Source organism: Chrysemys picta, chromosome 1 (genome assembly GCF_011386835.1).
Source record: "Chrysemys picta bellii isolate R12L10 chromosome 1, ASM1138683v2, whole genome shotgun sequence".
Classification (NCBI taxonomy): Eukaryota; Metazoa; Chordata; order Testudines; family Emydidae; genus Chrysemys; species Chrysemys picta.
The window spans coordinates 62,232,659-62,247,977 of record NC_088791.1 but is presented as its reverse complement, the minus strand read 5'-3'; the positions used below and the strand labels follow the sequence as shown (position 1 = coordinate 62,247,977).

General features: G+C 49.6%; 1 protein-coding gene across 1 annotated transcript; it reads left to right on the top strand.

Annotated features, from left to right (window-relative positions):
* Positions 1 to 602: 602 nt before the first annotated feature.
* AVPR1A (arginine vasopressin receptor 1A) lies at positions 603 to 15,319 on the top strand. The gene is made up of 2 exons (XM_005303210.4): positions 603 to 1,839; positions 11,683 to 15,319. Exons 1-2 carry the CDS (start codon positions 816 to 818, stop codon positions 11,967 to 11,969), a joined length of 1,311 nt encoding a protein of 436 aa, XP_005303267.2. The 5' UTR covers positions 603 to 815; the 3' UTR covers positions 11,970 to 15,319.

Sequence of the window (15,319 nt, the reverse complement as noted above, 5' to 3'; positions counted from 1 at the left end):
AGCCAGCAGATCATTCTCCCGTCCCTCCGATGCTGTTCTTGTGCCCAGTTCCTTTCTCTCCCACTCCCATGTCTCCTCTTATTCTTACACCCCTGAAAGGTGTCGCCACTGCCCCGCCGCGCTCCAGCCTGCCTCTATCCCTTCTCCTGCCCTTGCCTCTGCCAGCCCATTGTCCTGCTCTTTCTGCTGCCCCACACCTGTATGCTACTGTCTCTCTCCGCTCTTCTCCCTGCCTGCCTTTGATCCTTTCCTCTTGCTGCCCCGCTCAGCAACTCTTCCCCAGCGCAATAAAACACCTTTTGAGGACCGAGGGGCAGGCAAAGGGAGTGAAGGTGCCGATCGCCCCCCACCTTCCCCTCCGTGCATTGATGGTCAGAGCCCATCCCCCTGCAGGGGGCCGCTCCCCTCATTCTCCTTGGGCAGAGAAAAAAGCGACCGCAGGGAAGAGAACCTGGTCCACAACCACGGGGCGCATGGTAACGAACGGGGACGGGAGGGGCTGGAGGAAGGTACCTAAGGGGGACGGGAAAGGGGGTAGAGAGCTCAGCTCCTGTGCCCCGGGGCAGCCTCCCAGTGGCGGCCGCGCTGCTGCAAAGGGAAGCGGGGGAGGGGGCGGCTGGCGTCAAGCGCTGACCAGCCTCTGAGACGGGCGCGCCCCTCCCCGCCCCACTCCGCGGGATAAAGGCACCGGCCCCCGGCGCTCGCTCGCTCGCTCACAGAGAACCTGGGGGCAGCCGAGGCGGTGGGAGCCAGGGCAGAGCAGCAGCGGCGAAGCGAGCGGGAAGTGCGAGGGCAGGGTCCCGCCAGGCGGCACCATGCGCTCGGCCGCCAGCCCCGGGCCCTCGTGGGAAGCGCCTCCGGCCGGGAACGGCAGCCAGTGGCGGCTGGAGGCGGGGAGCAGCCCCAGCCCGGCGCCCGGCTCCGCCGCCCCCAACGCCAGCCGCGCGGCCGGCTGGGACCCGTACGGGCGGGACGAGGAGCTGGCCAAGCTGGAGATCGCCGTGCTGGGGCTGATCTTCGCGGCGGCGCTGCTGGGCAACGGCCTCGTGTTGCTGGCGCTGCGCCGCACGGCCCGCAAAGCCTCCCGCGTGCACCTCTTCATCCGCCACCTCAGCCTGGCCGACCTGGCCGTGGCCTTCTTCCAGGTGCTGCCGCAGCTGTGCTGGGAGGTGACCTACCGCTTCCACGGGCCCGACGGGCTGTGCCGCGTGGTGAAGCACCTGCAGGTCTTCGGCATGTTCGCCTCGGCCTACCTGCTGGTGGCCATGACGGCCGACCGCTACGTGGCCGTGTGCCACCCGCTGCAGACCCTGCGCCAGCCCGCCCGCCGCCCGCACGCCATGGTGGCGGCCGCCTGGGCGCTCAGCCTGCTGCTCAGCACGCCGCAGTACTTCATCTTCTCCCTCAGCGAGGTGGAGCGCGGCTCGCAGGTCTACGACTGCTGGGCGCACTTCGTGCAGCCCTGGGGGCCCCGCGCCTACGTCACCTGGATCACCGGCGGCATCTTCGTGGCGCCCGTGCTGGTCCTGGCCACCTGCTACGGCTTCATCTGCGGCCACCTCTGGCGGAACATCCGCGGCAAGACCCGCCGGCGCGGGGAAAGGGGCGGCGGGGCCCGCCGCAAGCAGGGGTCGGCTGCAGCGGCTGGGCCCCCCGGCGGCGCCTTCCGCAGGGGGCTTCTGCCCACCCCGTGTGTCAGCAGCGTCAAGACCATCTCCCGGGCCAAGATCCGCACCGTCAAGATGACCTTCGTGATCATCTCGGCGTACATCGTCTGCTGGGCGCCCTTCTTCACCGTCCAGATGTGGTCCGTCTGGGACCCGCAGTTCTCCTGGATCGGTAGGTGAAGGGAGGTGCTCTGGTTTACCTTGCTGCCATCCGGAGTGACTCCGCACTCACACCGAAGTAACTCAGAACAGATTATGAGAGGGAGAGAGAGACGTAAAGTACTTCTCCCCCTGCCTTCTGGTGTGTTGGGGGAGCAGAGGGGCGATCCAGACCAAGGATTATTTCTTTAGATGATAATGGGGAAATCACCTTAGTTTTACTCAGAGCAGCAAACCCTGCCTTTTTTTAATAGTTTGCCCTTGATAGTAGCTATTATGACAGTGCGAGCTCTGACAAGGGAACCCCGCTGTTTCAGTTGTTCTTGAGGAACAATTTGAATAACAGGGCTTTTGATTTTTAAGCAACTCTCCCCTGTAAAACAAATGTGGAGTTCTGCTGAAAAACTGATGGCGTGATTTGTCTCCACCTCAATTATTTCTTTAAGGAAACATGTTGAATAAAAATCATCATGTTCCTAAAAAACTTTTACATAAACTAAAGGTCATAAATTTAGTCTTAAAGGTGCCACCCTCTGTTGCTGTTTATAAATTAAAGGATTATTTGTGTTTATATTGCAGGTATGAGTTAAATAATGTTTTCCCACTTACTGTTTTGCTTTTGCTACTGAGTGACAGACAGGGCCGGCTCCAGGGTTTTGGCCGCCACAAGCAGCCCCCCCAAAAAAGCCGCAATCGCGATCTGTGGCGACAATTCAGCGGAAGGTCTAAGCTCCGAGCCGGAGTGAGGGACCGACCGCCGAATAGCTGGATGTGCTGCCCCTCTCCAGAGTGGCCGCCCCAAGCACCTGCTTGACAAGCTGGTGCCTGGAGCTGGCCCTGGTGACAGACATAATGTTCTGGTGCAATAATGAAATGCAGTTGCTACCCTGGAAGCCTTTCTCCTGTCAGTCTTGAAAGCGTTTCAGTTTTGCCACTTACCTGCATTCAAATAGGTTAAAAGAGGAAAATAAATAACTAATTTGGGGATTCCATTTCATTTTAAAGTTTGTGTCTGGGAGGGGTGTAAACCTAGAGCCTGAACTTGCTCTCACCGAAGTCAATGAGAGCAGAATCAGGCCCTTTGGAGATCTAGGAAAGATTCTACAGTATACCACAGCTAAATAACTTTGAGGGGCTAAATCGTATAGTACATGGACAAATACCCCTGACTTCAGTGAGTGTGTTCCATGAATAAGAACTGCAGGAGTGGGTGCAATGCCTTCCTGTTTTGCTTGGGTTAGATCAAAACGCAATGTTCAGTTGACACGAGCAAATCCTCTTAAACTCCGTTCTATTACAAAGTAACTAAGGGTTTCTGGTTTTGTTTGTCTGTTTTGTTTTAAGTGATTGTTCTAAACCATTGGTTCTCAAAGGGGTCGCAACCCCATGGGAGGTTGCAACTTGGTTATGTGGGGGACCGCGAGCCCCAACCCCAGCGCGTGGCTGCGAACTGCGAGCCCCGACAGCGACTGTGTGGGGCTGTGAGCCGTGACCCCCTGCGAGCCATGAGTCTCTACCCCTGCGCTGGGTTGCGACCCTGACGAGGGGCTGCGAGCCCCAACCCCAACCCTGGCCAGGAGCAGGGCTATGAGGTCCGGCCAGGCGCAGGGCTGTGGGGCAGTACCGGGTTTACAGTGGTGCCATGCCCAAACTCAAAAGGGGACCTGGCATGGCCCGCTCACTTGCACTGTACCAAGAGCAGCTGGCTCCTCTACACCCCCCGGCTCCTCTCCCCCACTGTTCACTCCACTCAGCTGGTCAGCCCAGGGCTCTTCTCCAGCCCAGGGCTCCTCCCCACCCCATGACCCACAGGTGCCACCAGGAGATCAGCTGTTGGCAACTGCCAATCAGCTATTTAGCATGTGCAGCAGCCCTTATCAGCTCTTTGGCTGGCTGCACCCAATCAGCTGTTTGGCACGAAGTCCCTGCCTATCAGCTGTTTTCCCTGCATCTGCTGAAGCTCCCAGTGGGCTCCCACCGCAGGCAGGTGTGAGTCCTTTTAAATTTCTGGGCAGAGGGAGCTGGGCTAGGGGGACAAGCAGCCAGGGCATGGCAGCTTCTGTGCTAGCTGTGGAGGGGTGGGGGAAATTGGCTGTGGGCAGCTTCTTGGCTGGAGGGAGATGGCTGGGCAGCTTCTCGGCTGGCCGCGGGGGGCTGCTGGGGGGAGTACAGGCTGGGGGGTTTCTCGAGGACCAAGCCAGCCAGTCTCAGTCCACTCCAGTGTCTCCCCCAGGACCTGTACCCCCCTCCAACCTGGAGAAATCAGCTGCAGACTCCCTTAGTGCTGGGCAGGGGGACAAACCAAAGAACATGGCTCCTTTAAGAAAAGTTTGCCTTTGTGTTTGATGTGTGAACTTGGGCTGGGGCCAGCAGCTCGCCCCCTCCCCATGCTCCCTCCAGCCAGTCAGGTACGCCCAGCTGTGGCCAAAGGTGAGAGGGGCTTCACTGCAGCCCCAGCCCAGGTACAAATGAGCAGCCTCCCCCAGCCCGGCCCCTGCCCGTGCCCGGACCCCTCCCATGTGGGCTCTGGGTGCTCCCAAGCCCTATGGTTCTGACCCGGGTTCCGGGCCTCCGCATCCCCTTCCCCGTGCATGGAGGGACAGGAGGGGGCAACACACCACCAGTACTTCTAGCTGCATCCTCCTTGCAGGCTCTTCTCCAGGGCTGGCTCTCATGCCTGGCAAAGTAACGGTTGCCCAGCTCAAAGCTGTTTCCAAAGCTTCCCCCCCCCCCCGCCCCCACCCATATCAAGCCTGCCTGAGTGGCTTTTCCTTCCAGAGAGGAAGTTTATCTCCCCGCACCCCAGATCAGCATCCCCTCCTCCCCGCGTCAGGAAGGATTGATTTCCTTCTCCTGGATCTACACCCCGCCTCCCCTTCAGCTCCCAGGGAATTCCTACCGTTGCATCCACACCCACCCACCCCGTATCAGCTTCAAGTCCGGTGACGCTGCCTTGCTTCACCTTGGGACACCTGAGCTTGTCTTGCATCATCATGCTGGACTGCAGCAGCCCAGAGGAGGAAGCAAACCCCCCACTCCCCCTGCCTTTGGCCATGGTCCCACCAGGGGCTCCTCTCCCACAAAAGTTGCACAGTGTTGTGAGGGAGTCAGCGAGCACGCTTCAAAGCCAGCGTGGGCTGCCACAGCGGGGACTGGGAGGAGCTGGAGTGACACAGCAACCACACAGCAGGATGAATGAATGGGACATTTCTCTCTTGGGCTGTTGAATTAAATTTCTCTCTGTGTCAGGGCGAGCAGTTTCTGGGCTGGCCGCAGGGGGTGGGGTTAGGGGGAGACAGAGCTTCTTTGAGTGCGAGGGTGGGAGCGGCTCCTAGACAGAGCCACCAGGAGATGGGGAACAGAGAGAGAGAAAGATGGGCAAAGGGACACAGAGGGAGAGCAAGAAGTGGGAAACATCAGGAAGGGGAGATACCAATGATAGACACACATTCAAAAACTAGAATGAAAGTGTATAAATATGCTGAAAATAGCCTCCCCTCAAAATTGGCAGAGCACCCCTCCAGCACACACACCTCGCCTGTAAGGCAGGAGGGGGCAGAAAGGAGTGGGCGGCAGGTGGGAGGCATTTAGGGGAGAGGATCAGCAGGCAGGAGGCATTCAGAGAGGTCTAGGGGGATTGGGCAGAGCGGGGCCAGAAAGAGGTTGAGTGGGGTGTGGGGCCTTGGGGAAGGAGGCAGAGGTAGGATGGGGCACCCACTAGCAAAACCAAAAGTCAGCACCTGTGCCATGATCCCTTCCTCCCATCCACTGCTTGCTCTTCTCAGCCGCTGCCAGTTCGGGCTAGTGACCGTCCGTTTCAGGCTCCCTGGGGGTGGGTGTGCCTCTCCCGGCTGGGGGAGTTGGTAGCTACCCTCCGCCCATGCAAGGAAACGCCACCTCCGCCACGGGCAGCACCAGCGCCAGGTGAGTAGGGCTGGGTGGGGCCCCAGGGGACAGGACCGCTCTGTGCTCCCAAGCTTCAGCTGTCCTGCCCCCTAGCACTGTGCTGGGAGGGGGGGGATCCCTGCTCTGTGCTGGCTCAGCAGGGCCTGGGGGCAGGGCTTGAGGGTATGGGTCTGTGAGGAGGATGCTGGGATGTGAGGGGGTAGGAGGTGCTGGGGAGTGGGGGAGGTTTGTGTGCTTTGAGGTGCTGGGCAGTGGGGGTCTGGGGGGGGTCACTATGTAGTTGTGGTGGGGCTGTGGGGAAGGACACTGGGCAGTGGAGGTGGGGGCGATCTGCATGTTGGAGTGCTAGGAAGTGGGGGGGTCTGTGTTGGGTGCTGGGCAGTTGTGGTTGGGCTGAGAGCGGGGGTGAGCTGGGTGGGGTGGTGGTGTGCAGAGCACTGTGCACTTGTGGGGGGGCACTGGGCATAGGGAGTCGGGGGGGGCATTGGGAGTTGTGTGGCACGACATGGGCCCACCCCCATGGTTGAAGGGGCATGCTGGCAGCACAGGGTTGGGTGGGCCAGTGTGCATCTGGCACTGCCAGTTTGCACACTGGGCGGAGCAGGGCTGCCCCCGCCGTACCATGCCCCATTGCCCCTCGCTCCGGGGACCGACTTCCCTGCACCATGTTCCATTGCCTCCATGGGGGCCCACAAATATGTTTGGGGCCGGGCCCACAAAAGATTAATCCGGCCCTGCTTTGGGGCTGCTAGCCCTAACCCCTGTGTGGGGCTGCAAGCCCCAATCCTGGCCAGGCGTGGTGTTGTGATTCTCCCCGACCCCAACCAGGAATGGGGCTGTGAGCTGGGGCATCCACGACACTGTGAGCCCTGACCCCTGTACTGGGGTTGTCAGGCGGGGCCTGGCTATGGTGAGGGTTATTAGCTGGGAGCTCTGCCGGGCACAAGGTTGTTAACCCTCAGCCCCGCCACCCACTGTGAGCCCGGCCAGACACTTGGTTGTGAGCCACCATCACCACCATATGCAGACCTCAGAGCCCCAAGCTCCTCCAGCCCAGCTCCACCACCAACTCCACTCCACCTCTAGCCCTGCTCCACCTCCAAAGAAGGCGCCAAATAGAAGTTTTCCCAGGGCGCCATTTTTCCTATGGCTGGCCCTGGTACTGAGACAACATTAGAGGGCTTGATTCTTTAGCAGCTGAACAAGTACTTTAGTAATTAACAGTCAGACACACAAATGCAAACTTTCTCCTGAAAATAATGGCCACGTGTACTGCTAAAACCGCTAAAAAACAAAAGTATCTCGAGTCTTACATTAAACTTGGATTTACCAGTATCATCACCTCTGGTACTGAAAAACCGCTGTGAAGTTTTGTCTGCTGAATCAATGAAACCATGCAAACTGCAGCGACATCTTGAAACTAGACATCCTGAGCATAAAAATCAAAACATGGTTTTTTTTCAAACGCAGAGAAGAACCAACAAAGAAGGCCAGGCTTGATGCTGATGGAAGTTTCCAACAGCAAACGTCCTCCACTGTGGAGGCCTCTTGTGTTGTGTCACTACACATTGCCTGTACCAAATCACCGCATACAGTAGGTTAGGAGTTTATTCTGCCAGCATGCAAAGATATTGTGGCACTTATGGTTGGCAATGATACTGCCAAAAAACTGAATATGCTTTCCATGTCTAATGATACTGTGAAACGCAGAATAGGTGAGATGTCTGAAGATATCAAAAAACAAGTTGTGCATGAAATTAAACATTCTGTTTTCAGTATGTTCAGCCTGCAACTTGATGAAACTACTGATGTTATTCACTGCGCGCAACTGATAGCATTCGTACGGTACGTTAATGCTGGGGATGTTAAGGATGAGTTCTTATTCTGTGAACAACTTGAAACAACCACAGCATCATAGGCCATTTTCAATAAGGTGAATGCTTTTTTCGAAAGCAATGGCATTGAGTGGAAAAACCTTTGTGGTACCTGTACTGATGGTGCTCCAGCAATGATGGGTGCACGGTCTGGCTTTCAGCAGAAGGTAAAGTGTGTCTCACCTAATGTGATTGTCACTCATTGTGGAATCCATCGTCAAGTCCTAGCTGCAAAGACATTGCCAATATGCCTTAATGCTGTGGTGGATGTTGTTATGCGAGCAGTGAACTAAATTAAAGCTCGTGTTCTGAATAGTTGTCTCTTTCGAGAGCTCTGCAATGAAATGGGTGGTGAATATGAAGTTCTACTTTTCCACACTCAAAGCTGATGGCTTTCTATGGGACGTGCATTAAAGCACATTTTTATACTTCATGAAGAGCTGGCAGAGTTTTTCCTGTGAAAACAGAAACAAGAGCTGAACAAAATGTTCAGTGACAAGAAATGGCTTCTCTGCTTGGCATACCTAGCTGATATCTTTGGTAACCTTAATGATCTCAATCTGTCACTTCAGGAGAAAACGTTAATAGACCTGACTAATAAAATCAAAGCCTTTCAGATGAAGTTGGATCTGTGGTGCAGGAAGCTGGAGACAGACAGATATGGCATGTTTCCGACACTTTCCTCGTTCAGCGAGGAGGAGGAAGTTAACATTGATAGTGCTCTCAAGTCAGCGATCCGTGAACATTTGAGAGCCCTTCATGAAGAGTTCTCACACTACTTCCCAGTGCTACCAAAAGCACTTCATTGCCTGGTGAAGAACCCTTTCAGTGGGACAGCTGAGCAGTTACCTACTCACGATATTCACACGCAGGAACAGTTTGTCGACATGATCAATGATGATGAAGTGAAAGCAAGATTCACACAGCTGCCTCCAAACCAGTTCGGGTGCTCAGTTGCAAGTGAATACCCACTGGTGTCTGAAATGGCCCTGAGAGTCCTTCTGCCATTTCCCACTACCTACAAATGCGAGAGTGGATTCTCCAGCCTTCTCACAATAAAGACGAAATCTCGAAACAGGCTTGATTTGAAGGACGACATCAGATGCGCCTTTTCTAAAACAACACCAAGAATAAAACTTCTTGTGTCAAATAAACAGCATCATCCATCTCACTGATTTTTTTTGGCTGCTTCAGGTCATTAATTGCTGTCAAGTATTAAAATAAAATTCTACTTAAAAATAACTTTTCCACTTATATTTAATTCGATAAAAATGTGTTTTAGTCTTAATTTAAAAGCAGTGAGAAACGGTAAATTCATTTTAAGCAATAGGGTTAAAACTTAGTATTTTAACATAGTGTTAAATATAAAAAATGTGTTTTTTAATTTTTAAGGGGGGGTCGCACTCAGAGGCTTGGTGCTCGAAAGGGTCACCAATACTAAAAGTTTGAGATCCACTGCCCTAGAGTAACCAGGGAGGCTGCCAACCGTCTTGTATGCCTGCTTGAAAGTTCTGTGGTAACTTAAATGTTTGACTTGTAATACTTCTACCTTTCAAAAAACATAGAAAAAGAAGAGCATTTTGCATTTCCCAGGTTTTCACAGTGTGTCTGATACTTCAGCTATCTGTACACAGCCAAGGAAAATATCAAAGTATCATCAGCCTAAAAAAAGCACTAAGCTCAAATGTTTTACAAAAGCTTTTAGAGATTATAAATTTGCTGTTTGTAAACAATCAGCTCTTCTGGAAGGAAATGGTCACATTTGCTTTCTGATTTAATAAAAGGTAAATGGTTGTGATTAAAATATTTGCTGAATTAATTTGAACAAACATAATTTAGTAAAACGTTCCCCCAAAATTCAAAACTCCAGGTGTGCTTTGTTTTTAAATTAAAAAGTCTATTCCAGAAATAGCACAGTGAATTCATTTTGCCCTTGTTATGGATAAAATACTGGAAGTAATTTTCATTCATTATAAAGTACGCATACGTATATATGTAAAGTGAAAGCTAGAAGCCAGAAACTTTAGATGATGATACTGTATTGTACTTCACTCTTTTGTACTTCAAACTCTCATTGACAATAGTGGGAACTTTGATTACACAAGAAATGTGGGATTGAGACCAAAATCACAATGCATAACATAGTTGATCGAATATAAATAGAATTGAAGGTGTGAGGCAGACTAATATAATTTTGATTTCAAAAGGAGGGGGAAAAAACCTGTCAAGGTATTTCACTGTGTTAAATAGAGAGATTAATATGAAGAGACATTCTAAAAATCTTGTAGAACTATACAACACAGTGAATATATTGCTGTGGAGACTTAATATTCATAAAGTAAGTTTTAATTGAACATACTAAGTACTTGAAAGAGTCTGACAATTTAAACTAGTAGAGGTAGGAGGATGAAGTTTTTCTATGACAAAGTTTATTTGAAGGGAAAGAAACCGAGCCTCTTTCTTTGATCTCTAGCATTATGGATCTGATTCAATGGGCTTTGGATCAGGACCTATATACATTTTGGAAGAAAAAACTTCGGGTGAAATCCTGGCCTTGCTGAAGCTAGTGTTTTGCCAGTGACGTCAATTTCACTCTTACCTAATCGAATTCGGACTTCAGGTTTGGGATTTAAGGCTCCCGTCCAGCAAAGCACTCACTTAGGCTATGGCTACACTAGAGAGCTGCAGCTGTGCCACTGTAAGCTCTCTAGCGTACTCACTTTAAAATGATGGGACTTAATCCACCCCCAACAAGCAGTAGTAGGTATATCAACAGGAGAAGCTGTCCCGTCAACATAGTGCTGTCCATCCCAGCACTTAGGTCAGTGTAATTTATGTCGCTTGGGGTGGTGGCTAATTCACACCCCTGAGCAACATGAGTATTACCAACATAAGTGGTAGGGTATGCATAGCCTCAATGTCAATGGGACTGCTGACACTTACAGGTTAACATGTGCTGAAGTGCTTTGCTGTATTGGGTTCTTAGATCCCAAACCAGAAGTCATTAATCTTTACTCAGATAAAAGTCCAGTTGACTTCAATTGGAGTTTTACCTGACTAAGGACTTCCTGATCCTTAGGATGATTTGGAGGATCTGTCTGTACAATTGCTGAATTCTGGTCGATATGAAGTGGTTACTATGAAAATCGCTGTATCAGCTTTGTTGTATCCACTATGGGCTAGAAGTGCTGTATCATTTCCTCCTAGACCAGATACGAGGAGGGTCATAGAACTCAAGGACCCTATTCAGCTGATGATAACTTGGAAGAATGGATGAGCTCTGGTCTAAAGGAGAAACCGTTTTACCTTACCTCTCTGAGGGGAGGGGGACCTGGAAAAAATGGAAATTTACCAGGTGCAGAGCAAAGGAAGCCAGGTGACTAGTTAGGGCTTTAACTAAAGACTTACAGGGTAGGAAGGAAGGGCATGGACAGCCTAGGTAAGAGGACTAGTTGTGGGGAGAATACTCCATGTTTCAGCATGCAAGTAACAGAAGGACGCTGGACAGTCCCTGACTCCAGCCCAAAGAATCATCTGGAGTGGTGAAGAAACCGAGGAAGGGAAATCCATGTAGTTTATTATTTTTCTATGGATCTGTGTATTTCTCATATGATTAAGTGAAGAGCAGCAGCACTGTAGAACTCTGGATTGTATGTCTGTGTTATATGTAACACTTTCCATATGATGGCCCCTTGGAAAGGTAAACTAGAAGTCTCTCACCTTTGGTGAGATTATGGGAGAGGTGTGTGTAAGAGACGGGGGAGCCTGAGGAGTTCATACTGATTACAGGTGCTGGGCAGGGTGCCATGAGATCACAGCTCTCCAGATGGAGTGTAAGACAGAGGGTCTTCATTCTAACAATGTGCCTCGGGACCCCAAGACTGGGACAGTGCTTGGGTTTATAACACCTGGGGATCCAGAGGCTGGATTCCCCCACCACAATCTGAAGGGCTGCCAATAGAGGGCGCCCGGCCAGACCAGTGGTTAATCAAATGGTTAATGAAGAAATTAACTGTATGTTGGAAATATTCCTTTACTTCTGCTACTAAAACAGTATACTTTTTTTTTTTTAATAGATTCTGAAAACACTGTCATTACAGTCACTGCTCTGTTGGCCAGTCTCAACAGTTGTTGCAATCCCTGGATCTACATGTTCTTTAGTGGACACCTCCTGCAAGACTGTTTACAGAGCTTCCCTGGCTGTCAAAAAATAAAACAAAAGCTGAGTAAAGAAGATTCTGACAGCGTTAGCAGAAGACAGACTTCTTTTACCAACAACAGAAGCCCAACAAACAGTTTGGACATGTGGAGGGATTCACCCAAATCATCAAAATCTACCAAATTCACCCCCATTCCAGCCTGAGCCAGTTACACAGAAGAGACAGCACTTGTGAGTATCACAGTGTGGCACTTTAAGCTTGTCAAGGCACTAGTCATCACATGAAAAATGAACTACTGCAGTAGCCATATCATGAAAAGTATCATATTGCTAAATAAACTATTTTGCACTGCTGTAAATTATTTTATGAAAAGTATTAATGACCTACAAAGCAGTGGAATGTGGGCAATTGCTCTGGAAAGAGTACTAATGACCATTATTTTTCTAAAGTTAATTATTTTATAAACAAAAAATGAATAAAGTTAACGCTTTGTTTGCATGGTCGTAATTTTAATTGAGACTTCTTCAAAACAGTAGAGGACTGGTAGTACAGATCCTCACCCAGTTCATAATTTGGCCCTAAACCACTGGGGGAAATTGCTAGAAGAAATTCCAGTCTTACTGGGCAGCGAACATTCTGAACAGCTTGGTTAACCAGGCACATAAGAGTTATTGGAAATTTAACTATTCATATTGCTTTACCATTCAACACCACCATGAAATAAACTGAACCTGGCCAACATTTCTCATTGAGGGCCCAGTTGTGCAGTCTTTATGCTGGCAAATCTTCCATTGATGTCTGTGTCTAGCAGGGCGGGCTCTGGCTTTTTTGCCGCCCTAGGCAAAAAAGCCACCCGCCGCCCCCCCCCCACTTCCAGCGCGGCCCCCCTCCCCCAGCCGGAGTGCCGGGAGGAGGGCGGAGAGCCTGGCTGGGGCTCTCCGCTCTCCCCGGCGGCCAGAGCGCCGGGAGCAGGGCGGAGAGCCCCCAGCGGCCACAGCGCCGGGAGGAGGGCGGAGAGCCCGGCTGGGGCTCTCCGCTCTCTCCGGCAGCCAGAGCACCAGGGGAAGGGTGGCGAGCCCGCCGCGGCTCTCCGCTGTCCCTGACTGGCCGGAGCGCCGGTGGGAGGGTGGCGAGCCCGCCGCGGCTCTCCGCTCTCCCTGACCGGTTGGAGCGCCGGGGGGAGGGCGGTGAGCCCGGCCGGGGCCCCGCCACGCCGCCCCCCTCCAGGCGGCGCCCCAAGCACATGCTTGGTGGGCTGGTGCCTGGAGCCAGCCCTGGTGTCTAGGTATGGACTTCACGACTGGATTTTTGGGGCTGGCTCCTGCTCCCACAGATATTGATGGATTTTTTTCATTAGATGCTGGATCAAGCACCTGCTTTTTAATCAAAAAGCAGAGACAGAGTGACAAAAACATTACAAGTCAAACTTAGTTTCCCCCCAGCTCTTGGTAAAGTGCTACTGAAAGCCACAACCAGACCAACACCAATACAAAAAACCCATCTGGTTTAAGAGTAGAAACTGCTCTTGTTTTGTTTTCTTGATAGGACAGCTAGGGCCCAATCCTTGCAATCCACAATTTGTCCTTACTTATGCAAACAGTCCCACTGAGTTCAATGGAATGACACTATTGTCTAGCAGCTTCAGGGTCAAGCATTCCAAGATGTGAATTTCAGAGCTAATCTTACAGTTGTTCTGAGAACATGCAAGGATTGCAGCTTTTTGGTAATCCTAAATGAATTGCTCACTGAATGCAAAGATGTGAAGGGGCATTCATGTGACTACATAGACTTTAAGTGCATCGTGGTTGCCAACTGAAGTGTGCTGACATCTAACCATAATTTATAATCATAACTACTCTTAAAGTGTGCCAGTATCCCACTACAGCTTATGCTTTGCTCTGAGTTATTCCTACAGCATCTGAGTACTTTAATAACACATTGTCCTGAAAGCTTGGTTTTGAAGCTCCTTGAACAAATTTTGCTGTTTGTTAGAAGTCCTACGAATCTCTTAAAATGACAACATGGAGGCTAGTGAGCCTCAAATGAGACCTATCATTTTAGTGTGGTTTTGCAGGCACATCTATCACACTGTCACGCTGTTCTACCTGTCTGCGCCATCCTTTTGAGCACATCAGGTATGGAAGTTTTCAATAATTTTGCTGGTGATATGCAGGACTCCTATTTGAATTTCTAGCATGCTCTTGAGAATGAAAAGTCAAGCAGAGTGGAAGAGCAGTGGTATATTTATAAATATACTTGCAACACATGCATGCTCATACCTATGTTCAGAAACCAACTCCCCCTGTTTCTTGTTGGTAGGTCACTATAAAGAGGATTTGGGATTTAACAAGATTGGATCCCTAGTTATTGTTTGGCTAGTTAAATATTGGGCACGTCGACCCTAAATATGCTTTTCATTCAGAGCGATATTGGGCCTAATATCCCTCTAAGAATCCAATGGGGAAATAGTAGAAATAATTGGAACTGCATTCTAATTAGGCTATATTCTGCCTCCATAGTACTAATAGAGCTCCCATCCATTTCAATAACTGTTTTGTGCAAAGAATGAGGGCAGACTATGTCCTGACAGAGAGAAAAGTGATTTCATACAATGCTAGCCCCATAGAAAATAATAGCTATTTCTTCAGGAACAAAAATATGGGGAAAAAGCATAGAGCATTAAAGTGGTACATTGTACTTTTTATGAGTTTTTTTTATGTGCATTTAAAACTCTAAAGGACCAAAGGTTTAACACAAATGTACATAAAACATATAGATATGAGTAAATGTATGTGAACCTGTTGATAAAATTTGGTCCACATCTATAGATGTATGTATTGGGGGACTGTGTGTGTGTGTAAAATGTGTATATACACACAGTGTATACTGCATAAGCATCAGATACATATTTAGGTTGCATGTCTCATATGAAGATGCTATTCTTTGACTAATTTTTATGTTTTTGTTAATATTACTATCTTTGTACATGACATCTATCCAACTAGGTGTGCTTATAGTATTTTTATCAAAGGTTATTAGCCTGAATTTTTCTATAATGATATACATTAAAATAGATAAGACAAATAAAAATTTTGAAATAATCTTAATGAAAGAAGTTGGGCAATGAAATATAAATAAATTATGGCTCAAAATGTTAGCAGAGTCTTTTAGTTGTTTTCCAAGTATGCTACAAAATCTATGCCTACCTTTTGGTGATTTCCCATGCAGCTGTATTTCATAAGTGCTATGTAGTTCTTGTGACTGATTTGGTAAAACTGCATAGGACAGTATTTGAGATTCCAAACGTTTTGTAATTATTACTTTGAGTTTCTTCTTTTGCTTAAAAACATTTTTTTTCAAAGTGAAAATTAATGTGTTCTTCTGTACAGATACAAAAGTGCTTCTTAATAGTTGGTTGAAGTTAATGGTAGGGTAAGATTTTCATGTGCTAATGAACAATTTCTTCTTCTTCCTATTTTCAACCAATGATGAAATAATTGCTTATTTAAAATGTATAAACTTGCTCCAATAAACTTCTGGATTTGTTTGAGAA